Raw genomic sequence first — 15,525 nt, forward strand, 5'->3', positions numbered from 1 at the left:
TGTTCCATCTCTAGCCTCCGCGGGTGGGCGCCCAGTCCCTCGCGGCTCACCCGCCTGGCTGCCTCCTTCCCGCGCTGCGAGGCCTGGCTGCTCCTCGCCCGCCCAGCCATCCTGTCCTGAGGCCTTTGCGCGGTGCTCTCCAAGCCCTCAGGACGTCTCTGCCCCAGAGCGCGGGGGCTGCCCGTGCCCTGCTCCCAGCGTGCTGGGCTCTGGGGGCCCGCTGCTGAGTCCCCAAGGGTGCGTGGCCTCAGCTGCGGGACTCACAGTAGCAGGTGGTTGATGAGGGGCCCCAAGATGTGCCCCCATCTCGGATGGACCATCCAGGGCCGGGCTCCCCCTGGGGCTGATTGACACTTGCATCACAGTGCAGGTCCCAGGCCTTCCGCACTCCTCCGAGGGCGCTTCTGAGCTCGCGCCCCAGCAGCGTGCTGGTGCAGGTCTCCAGCTGGAAACCCGACACATGCCACACGGTTCGCTTTATTACACAAGGAAGAAAATCGTGCACAAGGGGCACCGCCTGTCAGTGCTCGGCAGCCCGGTGCCAGGGCTCTCCCTCGGGATCTCAGATCCCCGATTCCTAATGAAGCCCTTTCCTTCCACGGCACCGAAATGTCCCGAAGTGTCTTCAAGGGAACGTTGGTCGCTCACAGGCAGCTTGCCGTGTCTCGCTTTTGGGATTTCTCCTGCGGCAGTCAGTTCCCTACATAGGACCTCAAATATGCACACCTGTGTGTGCACACGTGTGGGCGGACACAGTCGTGTATCATACGTGTGGGTGCCCACAGATAATGCCATGTGCACACACACTGCACACAACAACATATATGTGCGCACACACCTGGTTAGGCACACAGATGCGCGTGTCCACACGAGTGTGTGCGCATAGGTAGGGTGTGTGCTGGTGTGTGGGTGTGCCCATAGATGTGAGTGTCCACGCACAGGTGAGTGATTGTGCGGGTGTGCGTGCAGGCTTGGGGGTGCGCACGGGTGTGTATGCTCATGCACAGGTGGGCACACAGGTGTGTGCCATGGGGCCGGGTGTTCCAAAGAGAACCTCTCAGAGATCAGCTCTTTCCTTATCAACTGGCACCTTGCAGAACTGTTCTAGGCTAGATGCGCGGGGCTGGTAGTTGCTTGGCATCTGGTGACACCTGGATGAGCGGGGTGGGTTGGCATGTCTTGACTCACCTCATCCGTCTGTTGAACAGCCCAACAGCACCTTCCGGGCATCTACTGCAAAGCTCACGTGGATCTAGATGCCACTTCCAAGGTGCTGGCCACGCAGAGCCCACCCGGCTGTGCTAGACAGATCATTGATGGGGTGGGGGCGCGTCAGTGACCCAAGCCCCCTTTCCCGAGTGGGTGACTCCTCGCGCCCTCTGGGCTGGGTGCAGTCAGGGGCCTTGGGGAGCTGACAGGAGACACCTGGCTCAGCCCGAGGGCTCCAGGAGGCTCTCCTGGAGGAAGCGACACATCCATGGAGAGCTGCAGGTTCATTAAAAATAGCTGCGTTCAGGTGGGCGGACAGGTTGCAGGAAGGGCAGCGTGAGGCCTGGGGGCGGAGCTGCGGGCTCCAGGCAGCGGAAGCCCCTGTGCTGGGGAAGGTGGTGCTGGGGCTTCCAGGGCGCCGCCAGCCTGGCTCTAGAGTGGCAGTGGCCACGCCGACCCTTGCCCTGCCCACCCCTCGGAGATGCCCGTGGCCCTCTCCCTCCACGCCACCCTCCGCTGAGCCCTGCCAGCCCTCACCGGACCCCGCCAGCCGCCCCTGCGTGGCCTCCCTGCTCCATCTTGGCCCTCCCTGGCCGGTCCAGCAGCACCAGGGTCCTTTAAACCTGTGCGAGGCGTCGCTTGCCTGTGAGAGCGCCAGTGACCTCACTGCCTGTCTTGCTCGGGACTCCTGTGCCGTGCGACATCAGCGGGTGCCCAGCCTTTCTGCGTTGCCCTGATTTGAAGGACGGTGTTCGCAGGCGGTGACGGGTATGACGGCGTGGTGTCTGCCTCACCCGGCGTGTGAGAGCCGGGTGCTGGTCGTCTTCCTCGGACCCTGGGTGGTGGTCAGCGCCGAGGGGTGTCCGAAAGCTGCAGTGACGCAGTGCATTTGCCTCCCCGCGGGGGTTTCTCATGAAACGTGATGTGATGTGATGTGTCTGCTTCCGCTCCTGCTCCTGGGTCCCCCCAAGGCCAACACCTGCGGGTCGTTAGGGCCCTCGGTGATGGCGTTGCCAGGCAGTGGTGCATACGCCGCCTCGAGCACTGGGCCGGGCGCTCGTGCGCCGTCCCGTGTGTCCCTGAGATGAGAAGACCGATGCCAATCAAGGCCGAAGGGGCCTCGTTCAAGGTCACGCTGCTCTGGGAAACGGCAGGTCCCGTGTTGACAGGCAGAGGGGTGAGCGAGCTCTGGGCACCCTGCGGGTTTCGTCTCGAGCCTCCGAGCCCTCCTGCCCCTCCCATGAAGGGCCTGTGTCGTGCCTGTCCGCCACCTCTGACCGCTTGGCGCTGGTTGATGGGGCCGGTCTTGCCCATGAGGGCAGTTTCTGCACACCGTCCCGTGCCAGCGTGACATCGCAGGCGGCTTTTCTGTCTGAGCTGTGAGATTACCCAGGTCACTTCCAGCTGGGCGGGAAGTGTGGAGGCTGCTTCACCGACTCATTTAATCAAGCCACACAGATGCGAAGAAAATCAGATGCCTCCAGCCCGGAGGGAAGAGGACAGATGCCCGCCGGGCCCGGGCTGCGTTCAGACTCTTGGGCGTCCGCTCCGACTGGCTCTCGGGAAGGAGCCTCGTGTTACCTGCAAGTGGCGCCTTCCTGTGTTGGTCACCACAGTGGGTCAGGTAGGGGCATCTGGTCCACCAGCCAGTGGGGACCCCCTCCTCCGGCAGGGGGGCTCGGAGGAGGAGCTGGCAGGGCCTGGCAGCTGGGCAGCTGTTGACCCAGCGTCTCCAAGGCGGCAGGTCGGTCGCTCCGTGAGCGCACGGGTGGGTGACACCCTGTGCTCTCACCTTGCTTTTGACTTCTACCAGGTTGTCAAAAAAGTAATGGCACATTTTTGCATAGAAAACGTAGTAAAAAGACCTCATGACTTTTCTGACAGCCTGAGATTTCTGTCTACTCCAGAAAGTGACTGTGATCGCAGTTGCAAAGAAGGAAACGGCAGTGCAGCCGGCTGAAGCACCTACAGCTGCTGCACCCTTGCTGGTTCTGCGGTCATTTTGCTCTGGTTTTTCACGTGATTGCATGAGCAGAAGCTGGGAGGGTCAGAGCTGTTTCATGCCGGCTTCCCGGTCTGGCTCCCAGGGGTGCCCTTGCTGGGCCTGTTCTCCCCTCCAGCTCGTGGGGAGCGAGGCCAGAGCTCTGGAGATGAGTCCTTCAGTGCGCAACAGAGCGCCTCTTTCCGGAAGGCTCTGCAGTGGCAGTCCCGCCCAATAGCGGCTTCCTCAGAGTTGTCCCGAATTTCCCATTTATCGACTTGGTTTGGGTTTTAGATCCTTTTGATGAAAGGAAGGGGCAGCATTAGGTGTGAGAGTATTAGCTGGCATTGTGGTGTGCTGGAAAACACGTAAAAATTGGCTCTTGTAAACATGACAGCGTTTGTCAGTTTTCACAGTGTAAAGTCTCCAGTCATGGCCAAGTTCAGGCTACGCGTGTAGTGGAAGGACAAGGGATCATCCCGGGTTGACACGCCGTTGCTGTGAGGCATTGTGACTCAGACGCGTGGCTCCTGTGTGGGCTTCTGGGGCGTTCTGTTTAGAAACAATTCGATTGAACAGATACCTGTTAGGTGCCTGCAAATCAGTTCTGCCAGTGAGTGCTTATGTGTGTGATGTGTGAGTGTGTGAGTGTGTGTGCCCGAGAGCCATGAGGAGGGGAAGACAGAGGACGGGCATTCTAGACACCTACCTGCACACGGCAACCCAGCACCCAGCGTTTCTGGCTGCGTCCTGATCTCCGTGTGAGACAACTACCCAACAGCGGGCTTTGAAAAAGAGTTTTTGCAAGTAAGTAGGAATGGTAGTTTACAATTCACAGAGTTTTCATGAGAATTAATTGTGACTGCTGTTGCTGTGTGGCACAGTGTGACGCAGAGGATGGGAGTAAAGGCAGAGAGCAGCTAGTTCATGGAGAGGCGGCACAGAGATTTGCAGTTTCTGCCTCTGGAAACTTACTGTCCCAGTGTTCTTGGAGAGGGACCTTGCAGACCACAGGCCTTGGCGCTGGGGCTGTTGCCTGTGGGAGAGGCAGCGGGCGAGCTTCAGCTGCCTGAGGAGATTCCCTTCCACGACGTGGCTTACATGGTAACACACAAAAGCATCTGCTGAACTTCTACCCAAGAGTACAGCCTGGATTCTTCGGTTATAATAGCTGTCGTGCACAGAAAAACTACATTTTTAGCACCCAAAGGAAAGGCAGAAAGAGGAGTGGGACTCTCTGTGGCTTCTTCGGAGTTTTCCCCAACAGCAGAGATTTAGCCCCGGGAGGGTCCCAGGTCGGAGTCCATCAATAAAGATTGCGTTTGGCATCAAATGGTCCAATGCAGACTGGCCCTGGCTGAAATGCCACAGGATACAGGAGAAACCCACGAGTAGCAGGCTGCATCACCACAACGTTCATCCTCAGGGCCAAAAGGCTCCGCTAGGGAGCTCCAGCCACCGCAGGCCGGGGCAAGCCGAGGAAAGCCACGCTAGAGCCCACGTTAGAGCCCACGCTTCGTGCAGCTGTGGGCTCTCCTGCGCAGGCTGCCATTGGCGCTGTCTGGCACCCTGGCATCTCTGCTAGCTGCAGGGCATTTGTAGGTCAGCATAGTGCCCACACCCCTGACCAAAGGGGAGCTTTCAGCGAGCAAGCGCGGGTACAGGTGCTGTGCAGACAGACACGGCTTGAGGCTCTTTCAGACCGGCCAGGTGTTGGGGTCAGGACGGTGGAATCTGGGTCCATGGCAGTCATCATAATGTTGAATTTAAGACCAGGCTGATATTGAGTATTCTAATGAAAAATGTAATGAAAAGGCTAAGTTATGAAATGGATGAAAAAACGATTAGACAAAAGTTTAAAAGGAAACATGGTCCAAACTGGCCCAGCTTCCTGATTGTGAGAGTTAGCCAGAAGAGAACAGGACCTCGTGTGCCCGGACCGGACACCCCTCCGTGCCGGTTATTCCAAAGGCAAACGACCAGGCCAGTGGAAGTGTGCACAAGGGAGAAATAAAGCCAAACCACACAATGGCGGAGCCAAGATCTAGACCCGTCCTGTCAGTCTCGCTCCAGCTGTCACGATACCTGGACGCGCTCCCGGACAGAGTGAAGGGGAACAGCCCCAGGAAAATAACATTTTAAAATAAAAAAAATACTACAACATCGACATATATATACCATGCATCGCATGGTCTACTGTGGAACACATGCTGTGATGTTTCACGTCATAAACCAGCTTGACGTAGTGCATCCTGGCGCCTGTAGTATAGTGCAATAGATCACTAGTGGTAATTTTAGAGTGTTCCCGTTTGGGCCCCACTGAAAATACCAGACAAGAGCTGCTGAAATATCAGACCTTCTCTTGAAAAACTATCTCATTCGCTATTTGGCCAATAAAACCCAACCGAACGGCCTGTAGCCCGGGGGGGAGGGGTGTGTGGGATCCTGGGAGAAGCGGTGAGTCAGCCTGAGTGTGCCTGCAAAGCTGTCACTCGTTCCTGAGTCATCTGTCGGGTTTCTGGAACAGCAAAGCCTCCCTGACGGGGGCTTCCCCTGCCTCCCTGCAGGCCCGAGCCCCTCGCCCGGCCTGGGCGGACTTCCCCTGACCCAGGTGAGGAAGGACCCGCAGTGGCGGGCGCTCTCTGGCCAGTGGTCTGCAAGGTCAGCACAGCATGGCCTTCAGCTGAGACTGGCAGACGGAAAGTCCTGAGCAAACGCAAGTGGGGTTTGCGCCGTGGTCTGCCCATGGGAGACGCTGGCCGCTCTGGTGCCCGGCAGCGCGCTGACTTCAGCTCCTGGGGCACTCACCATTTTTCAGGGGCTGTGGTGAACAAGGAGTTGCATGTCTGCAAGTTGCTGAGCGTCGCCTTCTCCAGCACAGCGGGCCCAGCGCCACCTTGCCCGCGGCCCGCTGCAGTGCAGGGACATAGAGAGCCGCACCGTGTGCCTTGAGCTCACACGCCGTGCTCAGCCACAGTCACCACAGCGGGTGCAGCGCCCACGGCATTTCTGGCTATGCCAGCTGGCTCCTGCTGTTGGTCCAGGCCCAGGACAGGGCGGTGGTACGGGGCACCCCAGAGCTCTCGCGGGCGTCTGCGACCTGGAGGAGTCTCGACCGAGTGCCTCTGCCTTTGGGGAGACGGCGAGTCCCCCCCCCCCATGCCAGGACATGCAAGCCCAGACATCTCCCCTCACCCAGTCCAGCGCCCAGCCCTCAGCTGCAGTGGGGCTGGGGGCTGTTTGGAATCTCAAGTGAGACTGTGAGCGTGTTTGGAGGGAGAAACCATCGCTGCGTTCCGGGATCCCTGCCAGACGCCGGGTTTTCGCTCGCGGCTTTCACACTGTGGCCCCGTCCTATTCGTATTTTCTGCGGTTCTCTTAAAAATAAGAAAATGGAGCCTCCGTGAGTTTGGGGTCGCAGGAATTGGAGCCCTGTCTGCCTGGCTCTCGAGTTCTCTGTGCGGTGACCCTTGGGCTCATGGAGACACAGCCAGGGGTGAGGATTTCCCCATAGCCACACAGTCTTTTTTGTCTTGTTTTGTTTTGTTTTCTCAAACCCACCTTTGGAACAGGGATGCTGTTTTGCCTCTTGGAGGAAGATACTTTGAATGATCAGGAAGAGAATGTGGCGGCCTTTGGTGATAAAACCCAATTTCTTTCACGTAGAAATTACCTTGGCGATTAGAGGGCACGCCTGGGAAGCCCGTCACACCCTCCCCACCCAAGGCCGGCTGGGTAGGCGCTGTCTTCACTTGCCATCCTTCCCAGACCCCTAAGATTAGGCGGTGGACATCTTCGGAAAGGACATTAGTCCACTACGGAGTTACGTCGAGGGGCTAGCTCTGCACCCCTGCAGGCAGAGGCCGCCGAGGGGGGCCGTGTTTCTTACTCGCCCGAGAGGCGTCTGCGCGAGCCCCCAGCCCACTGCCCGAGCTCCTAACGCCTGCCCTGGCACCCCGTCTTCCTTCTGCCTGGAATCCACTCCCTGCTTCTACATGTGCGTGTTCTCGAGGACTGGGACTAAATGCTCCAGTCGTGGCCATCTCTCCCTTGAGGCCTCCCGGCGTTAAAGGTTACCCCTGTGTGAAATACTAAGGTTTTTCCTGGAGACTTGCCAGCATTACTTACTGAATGTGTGAACTTGGACAAATCCCTTCATCTCGGAGGTCAGGTTTTTTTCTCATCTTTGAGATGGAAAGCCTGGTAAGTGCGTAAGGGATTCCCTGTAGGGATCAAGTGATATCGCTTATGTCATGTGTGAAATGTTTAGTGGATTTACAACCTGGCAGAAACTTTGTGTCAGGCTAAAGAGAGTTTTTAAAGGGGTCAGCATTGCCTTTCATGGGGACAGAGCCCAGATGGGTCAACCTAACTGAAACATTATTTCTCCTTATTGCCTAGAGAGCCTCCAGGTTTATGACAGTAACTAACTCCTTGCAGGAAGATTTGATGCAATCAGTGCATTCAAAGAAGTAAATAAATGATTGCTTTGGCTTTGGTTATAAAGGGGCTTTAATTTTTGCAACAAAATGTGATGCTGGCCCTCCCTGGTGGCCCAGCGGGTTAAAGCGCAGCACTGCAAGCCGGCTGCAGCCGCGTCAGTGTGAGTTCGGTCCCCGCCCCGGAGGTGACCCACATGGCACAGCAGACCTCTCCTGTCTCGCCCCCTGCTCCCCTCAGCAGTGTGCTTCATCGATCTGCTTCTCTACCCCCCACTGTATCTCTGGTGAATCCTCTCACCGCCTCTGCACCTTTGGCCTGCACCCCAGTTCTGTATGCATGAATAAATAAATCTTCAAAAAAGAAAACTTAAAAAACATGTGATGCCTATGAGGTTTAGTAGGTTAACAAAATGCATTTGTCCTGGATTAGACTGTGGAATGCTCTTCTACTCGCAGGGCTAATTAGATGAACTGCTTGGTTATCTCAGTGCCCAGGGTCTTTGGGTGATGCAGAGAGCGTGCTTTCTTCCACCGCAGATTCAGGGAAGCTCAAGCAAGATTGCATGCATGGATGTCTCTAGACTTGTTCCATTGCTAAGTAAAGTTGAGCATGAACAGAACAGCCCCAAACACGGTCTCACAGAAAAACGATGCATGAGCCTGGCCTCAACTGGCTCACTTTCTTCTTGCAGAAGACAAGAGAACATTCAGCTGGTATTTGTATCTCCTCCTTTGATGATCCTTGAAGTGTGTAAATCGGAAAGAGACATTACAGATAATCTTTATAATTTCTTTGTATAAACCAGAGCTCCGGCTTCTTGGTCTGGGGACCCAGCCCAGAGCTGGTGTCCCCGCGCTGGCCCCGAGTGGGTGGTGCGGGCTGTGCTGCCACTGTTTGGCTGTGGCTGTCCTTGTCACTGACCTGTGAGCCAACATCTAAACAGTTCAAAGATATTTTATTCAGAGTCAAAATTCCTGGCTAGCAGGGGACAGTGGGGCTGGCACGAGAACGCCGGGCAGGGAATGTGACAGGCATCCTCAGGGACAGGGCATGGCCGGTGAGGCATCTGGTGCACGGGTGTGAGGCTGGCCTCGCCCACACCTCCGGCGCCGTGAGCAGAGACACGCTGATGCAACTTAAACAAACTGGCACTGCTGTCTTGCCCTGGGAATCTGGTGTTTAGCCAGGCAGGCTGCATTCTGGGGGCAGTACTGAGCTTTGCTAAGGAGGGGGCGGGTGGCGTCTGTTCTGATGTCCATGTGGATCCCACGGTGCCAGCAGTGTTCTGCCCTCCATGTCCATCAATTGTGGACAAAGATGGTACATTAAGAGGGACCCCGGGCCCAGGGTTTCTTAACACTTTATCTGTGCGGCTTGCCTGGCCCTGTGGGCATTTGAGTTTCTCTGACTGTTGTGGCATCTTATCATTTCTGAGACAGTCTCTTGATTTCCCTGTTAAACAACAGGACAGGTATCTGATTTTCATTAAACTATTGACCGTACAATGTTACAAGCAGACACTGATATTGAGTCGATGGAGACAGAACATTTTCATTGCCAGCGGGTTGTGTATGTGACTGCGAGAGCCACACTGACGTGTCTCCTGCCCCTACGCTCTCCTTGCCCATAGGACAGTTACTGTACTCTTTTTTTCTCTAATTGTTATTATTTCAAGAATGCTATACAATGGCGTGACACTACCTGAGCTTGATGCCACCCAAAACACTGATGCCACTCAGCGTTTCTGTCAGGTCAGTCAGTTGTTGGATGTGCTAATTGGTCATTCTTGCTCATCGCTGAATAGTGCCCATTTATTTAACCAGTCCCTCACTGAAGGTCATCTCGGTCATGTCCAGATAAGGCTGCGGTATGCATTATATACGAATTTGGTGTGAAATCAAGTGTTTCTCTGAGAGAAATGCCAAGGTCGTATGACAGTTGCGTATTTCTTTTAAAGAAACAACCGTTTTCTCAAGCCGTTTCACATTCTTACTGGTGCCCTCCACCAGCAATGGTCATCTCATCCAGCTTGCACCTTACTAATTTGGGGTTATGCACTTGAAAAAGAAAGATCAAACTGGAGTTCTGCTAGGTGTGTAGTGATATCTCATCATGTTTTAAGTTTGCAGGTGATAAACGATACTTTAGCACTCCCGGTAGGGGGCATTATCAATTAGCAGAGTCACTAACAGCACACAGATACAAAACAATGGCAGTGACCTGACCAGGCTGCGACCCTTGTTCACAGATGAGCCTAAAACTGGAGGCAAAGCTGCGTGTCCCCCAGCGGGGATGCCAGGGATGCGGGACGTATGAACCACCACAGAGGCCCATGGAGATGTGAGGTCCACGTGCATCTTAGCACAAAAGCGTGTTCGGAAATACTGACGCCATCTACGGACAGGGGGTCATTGAGTCCTCTCCCACTCAGAGGCTGTCGGGTTCCTTAATAGTAACTTTCACAGAACAGACATTTTTAGACTGATGAAGTTGAGTTTATAGAATGTTTCTTTTATGGTTACCGCCTGTGTTGTCAAGTCCAAGCACTCTTCGTCTACATGGAGATTTTGGGGTTTGCTTCTATTTTTTTTTTGTAAGAGGATTATGGTTTTATATTTTCTATTTAAGTCTACAAATCACTCTAAGCAAACTTTGAATAAGGTCTGAGGTTTAAGTTTTTGGGTTTTGTCTGTAGATATCCTGCTTCTTTAGAACTATCAAAAAGTCTCTGTCTTCCTATTGCTTTTTCTCCTTGGTCAAAAACCACTGGGTATGTCTACGCCCTTGCTACTCATGGGGGGGTTTGGAGCCGTCCTGCGTGTCCCACTTAAAGCAGACAAGGTGGGGTCTCACTGCCACGCCCTTGGGGTCAAGTCTGGCCCCCAGTGGAGACCCTCTAGCAGGTGTCACAGCGACGAGACCGCACATGCCGTGTGGCTTGGCTGGAGTAGAACCGCGTGTTTGAAAGCTCCTCGCCATCCTGCCCCTCTCTGTCTCTGGAATCAGCAGACTTTTGCTGGGATTTTTTTTGTCTGCCACTTTTACCATCCCGGGTTGTTGGATTCTGGTGTCTTCAGTCTGGGATGTGTGAACAAAAGGAAAGTGTTTTAGTTCTCACCAGCATCTCACCCGTAGGCCAGAGTCCCCTAGAACTGTTATCTTGCCTGGAAGTAGAAACAATCCCTGGAAAGTTCCCTTTCCTTTCATCCTCATGTTGCAGACATATAACCGGTCAGGGAAGTTGCGTGACGTCTTCAGAGTCACAGAGCACGCAGAGGTGGTGGCGTCCACACCACCTCTTTGAGCCCGCACTGCTCAGTCCGTCGCAGGCCACCAGCGTGAGGCTGCGTGGAATGTCCAGGGCGGCGCGCACACTGGCAGGTGCTGACCGTGGCGGGGGCAGCCTGAGCTCAGCGAGCCGGGGCTGATGTGTGCCTGCCTGCTTCTGTTTCTCGGCTTTATTCACTTCCATAACGGAAGGAGAGCGCAGTTATGGCACCAGAAATGTCCCCACGTGCACGTTCATGGCAAGGCACGGGACTCCCGACGCCCTCTGCACCTGAGGCCAAGGCGGGTCAGCGAGGGGTCATGGGCAGCAGAAGGGCCGCGCTCTGTCCCGGGGTGCTGACATTGGAAATGGGGGTGAGGTATATTTTTTTCTTTTACTTTAAACATTTATTATTTTTTCTTTTTTTCCATAAGCAGATATATGCCTATGGTATAAAATTCTAATGTACAAGAGGGCCTTCGGTGAAAAGTAAATCCCGTTGGGCCCCTCGTCCCCCAGCCATCCTTTCTCACATCTTGAGGACAATCACTACGATCCATTTTCTTTTTGTCTTCCCATATAAAGTCTATGTATTCATAAGGATTCATTTATTTTTATATACATAGAAAAAAATTATATATATTGTGCATTTTTCCATCTGGGACTGAGATAGTGTTAAAGGGTGCAAAAACACACTGGAAAACACTGGAAAAGCTGACGGGACCCAGGGCTGGGGGCGCAGCTGCCGTGCGACTCAGAAGCGCTGGCCATACAGTAACGGGAGCAGCTCAGTGTGTGGGCTGATTTCCCGCCATGCACCCAGTCGTGCCATGGACCTTCCTAACTGAGGACGGATCGTACCCTGGCGTACATGTGCCGTACAACCCACCTTTCCCTGGCTCTTCGTCATCACCGCCCACCCTTGTGGGTCGCTTAGGCTCTCTAGTGAGCCCAGAGCTCTGCCTCTGGCGTGGGGCCGCCCCACCCCCGCCCTCCGTGCCCACAGGATGACACTTGCGTGCCAGGTGACGATGCATCCGACCTAGATGGTCCCCCGTGAGTTTCGAGTCTGCGCCTAGTGCTTTTAGAGGACTTCACCAGCGAGAAGGCCCATCCTCAGCGACCTGTCCTCTGCTCTTTCCCTAGGTATTACCAGATCCGAATGACCTTGAAGGTGTCCTCGAGAATCCCCCACAGACTGAGCGCCTCCGTCGCGGGGCAGACAGGTGAGCTGGACGACGGCAGCGGGGTGCTTGTTTCCCCTGGTCACGGTTCACTGTCACGGGGTGTTGGGGATCAGCAGTGTGCAAGACACACAGAGCCCGCAGTGGCCCCTGTGATGCCGCGCAGGTGATTCTGGGAGTGGAGACCGGCTGGCAGAGCAGCGGGGGAGTGTGTTGCAGGAGCACCTGGCCACAGAACACCACCTTGCCAAGGCCAGGTGGGACCTGGGGAACCTGGCTGTGGGGTTACTGACTTCAGAGGAGAGCGTGGGAACTGGCGTCCAGGAGGCGGGTACGAGGGAGCTTGCCCTCAAGATATTCAGCCTCAGCTGCACGAAGGCAGAGTAACTAGGCAGTTACGGCCGCGTTTCCCATGCGCGGTGGGGAGCAGGGGACGGCACTAACAGCCTGGGGAAGGGCTGACCGGGCAACTCAGGGAGGCTGGTCTCGGGGGGGCCTGAGGCTAGTGGGCCTCCAGGGCCCCTGCAGAATGCTGCGTCAGAAAACCGGAACTTAGGGCATAAGAAATAAGGGTGGCATCAGGGTGCCTGGGGGAACCTTGTCGAGTACTCTGGGGAGCACAGATCGGCCAGGCGTTCGGCAGGAGACAGGCTCGGAGGAGAGAGACGGCCAGGAGACAGAAGATGGAGGCAGAGATGACCTGCTTGGCTTCCACGGTAAAGAACAGTAGCCAAGGATGCTGTGGACATCACAGCCAGCAGCGGCAAGAATCGGGCCACTCCGTTGCCCCTCTGACGAGGGCTGCTGCCCAGCTGCCCAACTGGCCAGAAACGGATACCTGGACATCAGAAGTTGAGAAGATAAGGGAACGTTATCGCCGATTGGTTGGCGTGGAGACAGGAGATGGCCTCAGCTCTGCCCCCTGCCCTCGCTCAGAAAGGGGAAGAGGTCATGCAGGTTTTGAGACCAGGGCTGAGAAAAAGGAGCTCAACTTACTGGCTGAGCAGCAGACTCCACACGTGGCCACTACACAGCGACTTACTGTGTGGATGTGTCCAGTGGGGAGCTGGCCAGCTGCCTTCAGCCCATCTCTGTGGGCGGGGCCCTCGAGCCCTGGCACGCCCCGTGCATCTCACCCCTCACCCCGCAGTGGTGACCGGACAACCTCGGGGCAGCGAGCGCCCCTGAGCTTCGGACCCGGTCCGCGGTCAGCAAGGGAGGGCGTGGGCGATGCCAGGAGCCAGAGGGCAGCCTGGGAAGCGGCAGTCTGGCCCCGTACATGGCTGTCACCGCCAGCCCAGCGTCACGGGGAGGAGACGCCGCCCACCCGCGCCGGGCCCTCTGTGTGCAGCAGAGGGTGACGGCCGCGCCGAGCCGCTCAGGCTTGGGGCCCTCGCGGGTGAGTAGGGCGGGTGGGCTGGGCTCCCGGCGCATGTGGGGCGCCAGGCCTGTGACAGCCTGGGGGTGCGGCCCTGTGGAAACTCGGCATGCTCTTGGCTCGTTTGTTGCACTTATCTCCACGCTGGAAACAGAAGCAGCGCTGTGCTGTGTCTCGACGGGCAGGATTTGGCCTGGCCGGGCCTCGGCTCTGCCTTTCCAGACTCGCGTTGGGAGCGCTCAGGTCAGAAACTCAGCGGCGGGGGTTTGCCCGGTCGCCGGGGCTGCTTCTTGGTTTCCTCTGTCCAGTGGGGGTCGTAGGTGAGAGCGGCCTGCCTTGTCCCGGGAGTAACTGGCCTGCAGACTCCGCAGCGCTAACTCACGGACTGCGAGGGACATGTGCTACAGAGACAGCTGTCCACTCCCCGCGGCCAGCCCCTGCCATCCCATCCCGGGGGAGGGCCCCTGCCCTGGAGGAACTCAGTCCTTAGGGGGCCGCACAGTGGAGGGGGTGAGGTAGGCTTGGCATGGGAGCTCACGGCGGGTGAGGGCTCTGTGTGGCCAGTGGCTGGTGAGAAGAGAAACCGCAGTGGCCACCCTCTCGCTCTCTGGCCCCTGGGCACCCCCGGGTCCGCATGGGCTGAAAATCCCCTCGCCTGGGCATGGGTACTGGTCTGTCAGTGTCTGTCATTTCGATCCAAGTTGGCTTGACAAACTTTCCAGTGGCCTCCTCCAAGCCAGACCATGGACTAGGCTGCAGTCTGGACACTAACTGCTATGTGTGCTCGCTAACACCAAGGTGCAATTCTCCGGCGCGTGGGCCCTGAGGTCAGCTCCGTTCTCTGCCAGCCCGGGCAGCCCGGGGCCCGCCCATCCAGGGCTGAGCCAGGCCGCCCCCACTCACTTCAGACCCAACCGCGGTGCCCGGGATGGTCTGGCTTCGGGCCCCTCTCCAGGGGTGGACCCCTGTGCCTGAGGGCAGCATTTTACTTAGCTGGGAGCAGCTGGAGGGGAGGGGCGCCCAGGGGGTGGCGAGGCGCAGGCAGCTCTCCCCCACTGGCAGCCCCCCGAGGCCCGCCTGCCTCCGATCTCCATGGGGGCTTCCTCCCTTGGCCCTGAGCCCTGGCTCTGACTTGCCCTGTGCACCTGCCCGCCCCAAACCCCGGCCCAGGCCGCAGCCCCACGCTCTCAGAGGCCGCCTCATTAACACCAGGCGCCTCCTTCCCCCGTGGCCCGGGGTCTCTGGCGCTCAGGGCCGGGGAGTGGACAAAAATAATATCACACATCTCAATGTCACACGGCCTGAGTGCTGCGGGCCGTGGCCGGCGTGAGGGGCCCGGCGTGGGGCGCGGTCGGAGGGCGGCCTGTGAGTGCCCGCAGCCGCTGCCCCGCGGGCTCCCAGACCTGGTCTTGTCCCAGTTCAGTTACAAGTAATTGGACAACGCTGCCTGTGACTGGCTGTCAAGTTCACATGGTCCTGGCTAGTTTCTTCCACCAAAATGCTGCTTTTCAATAGACTTGGCAGTGTCTGTCTGCCTGGAGATGTTCCCAAGTACGATTTTCCCCAGGGGCGTGATGGATGAGGTCAGCGTGGGGCTGGGGCCGACCCCTCCCGGGTCCTGCAGGACCAGACAGGCCTCCCCGCCGTGCCACTGGGCAGAAGCCAGAGCAGTCGGTGCTGGAAATGGGTAGGAATTGCCGCCATTTGTTTAGTAAGGTTTTGAAAGATGATTTCCATTTTCATTAAATGGAAGCACTAAGGCTTTGCCATGCGGAGGGCGGGGGGGAGACATTTATCCCTCAAATGAATCAATCTAATCCATTAAAGTGCATCTAAATATCCAATAGGCCCCTTCTCCTGGGGAATGTGAGCAGGTGAAGCGCCCCCGCTCCCGGGCTGCCAGGCCTGAGGGCTCAGATGCCAGTGCCGCGGCCCAGGCTGCCCACGCCCCGGACGCACGCCCCAGGCCCACCCGGAGCGGGGTGGAGACACTGCCCGAAGGCGCGCTCCCAGGCTGCGGCACCAGGCCCGGCCACCCCTGGGGTCCCCGCCCTGGGCCTGC

At 57.1% G+C, this 15,525-nt stretch overlaps 1 protein-coding gene across 1 annotated transcript in view; it reads left to right on the forward strand.

Annotated features, from left to right (window-relative positions):
• The window catches only part of LOC105853432, a 53,552-nt gene that overhangs the window by 8,635 nt on the left and 29,392 nt on the right, over positions 1–15,525 (forward strand). The window contains exons 2-4 of the mRNA XM_012722894.1: positions 12,048–12,127; positions 12,252–12,416; positions 13,261–13,484. Coding sequence (XP_012578348.1) covers positions 12,048–12,127; positions 12,252–12,416; positions 13,261–13,484 — 469 coding nt within the window. The remainder of the gene's footprint in view (positions 1–12,047; positions 12,128–12,251; positions 12,417–13,260; positions 13,485–15,525) is intronic.

The sequence above is a fragment of the Condylura cristata genome, unplaced genomic scaffold (assembly GCF_000260355.1).
Source record: "Condylura cristata isolate star-nosed mole 26May11 unplaced genomic scaffold, ConCri1.0 scaffold00009, whole genome shotgun sequence".
Classification (NCBI taxonomy): Eukaryota; Metazoa; Chordata; class Mammalia; order Eulipotyphla; family Talpidae; genus Condylura; species Condylura cristata.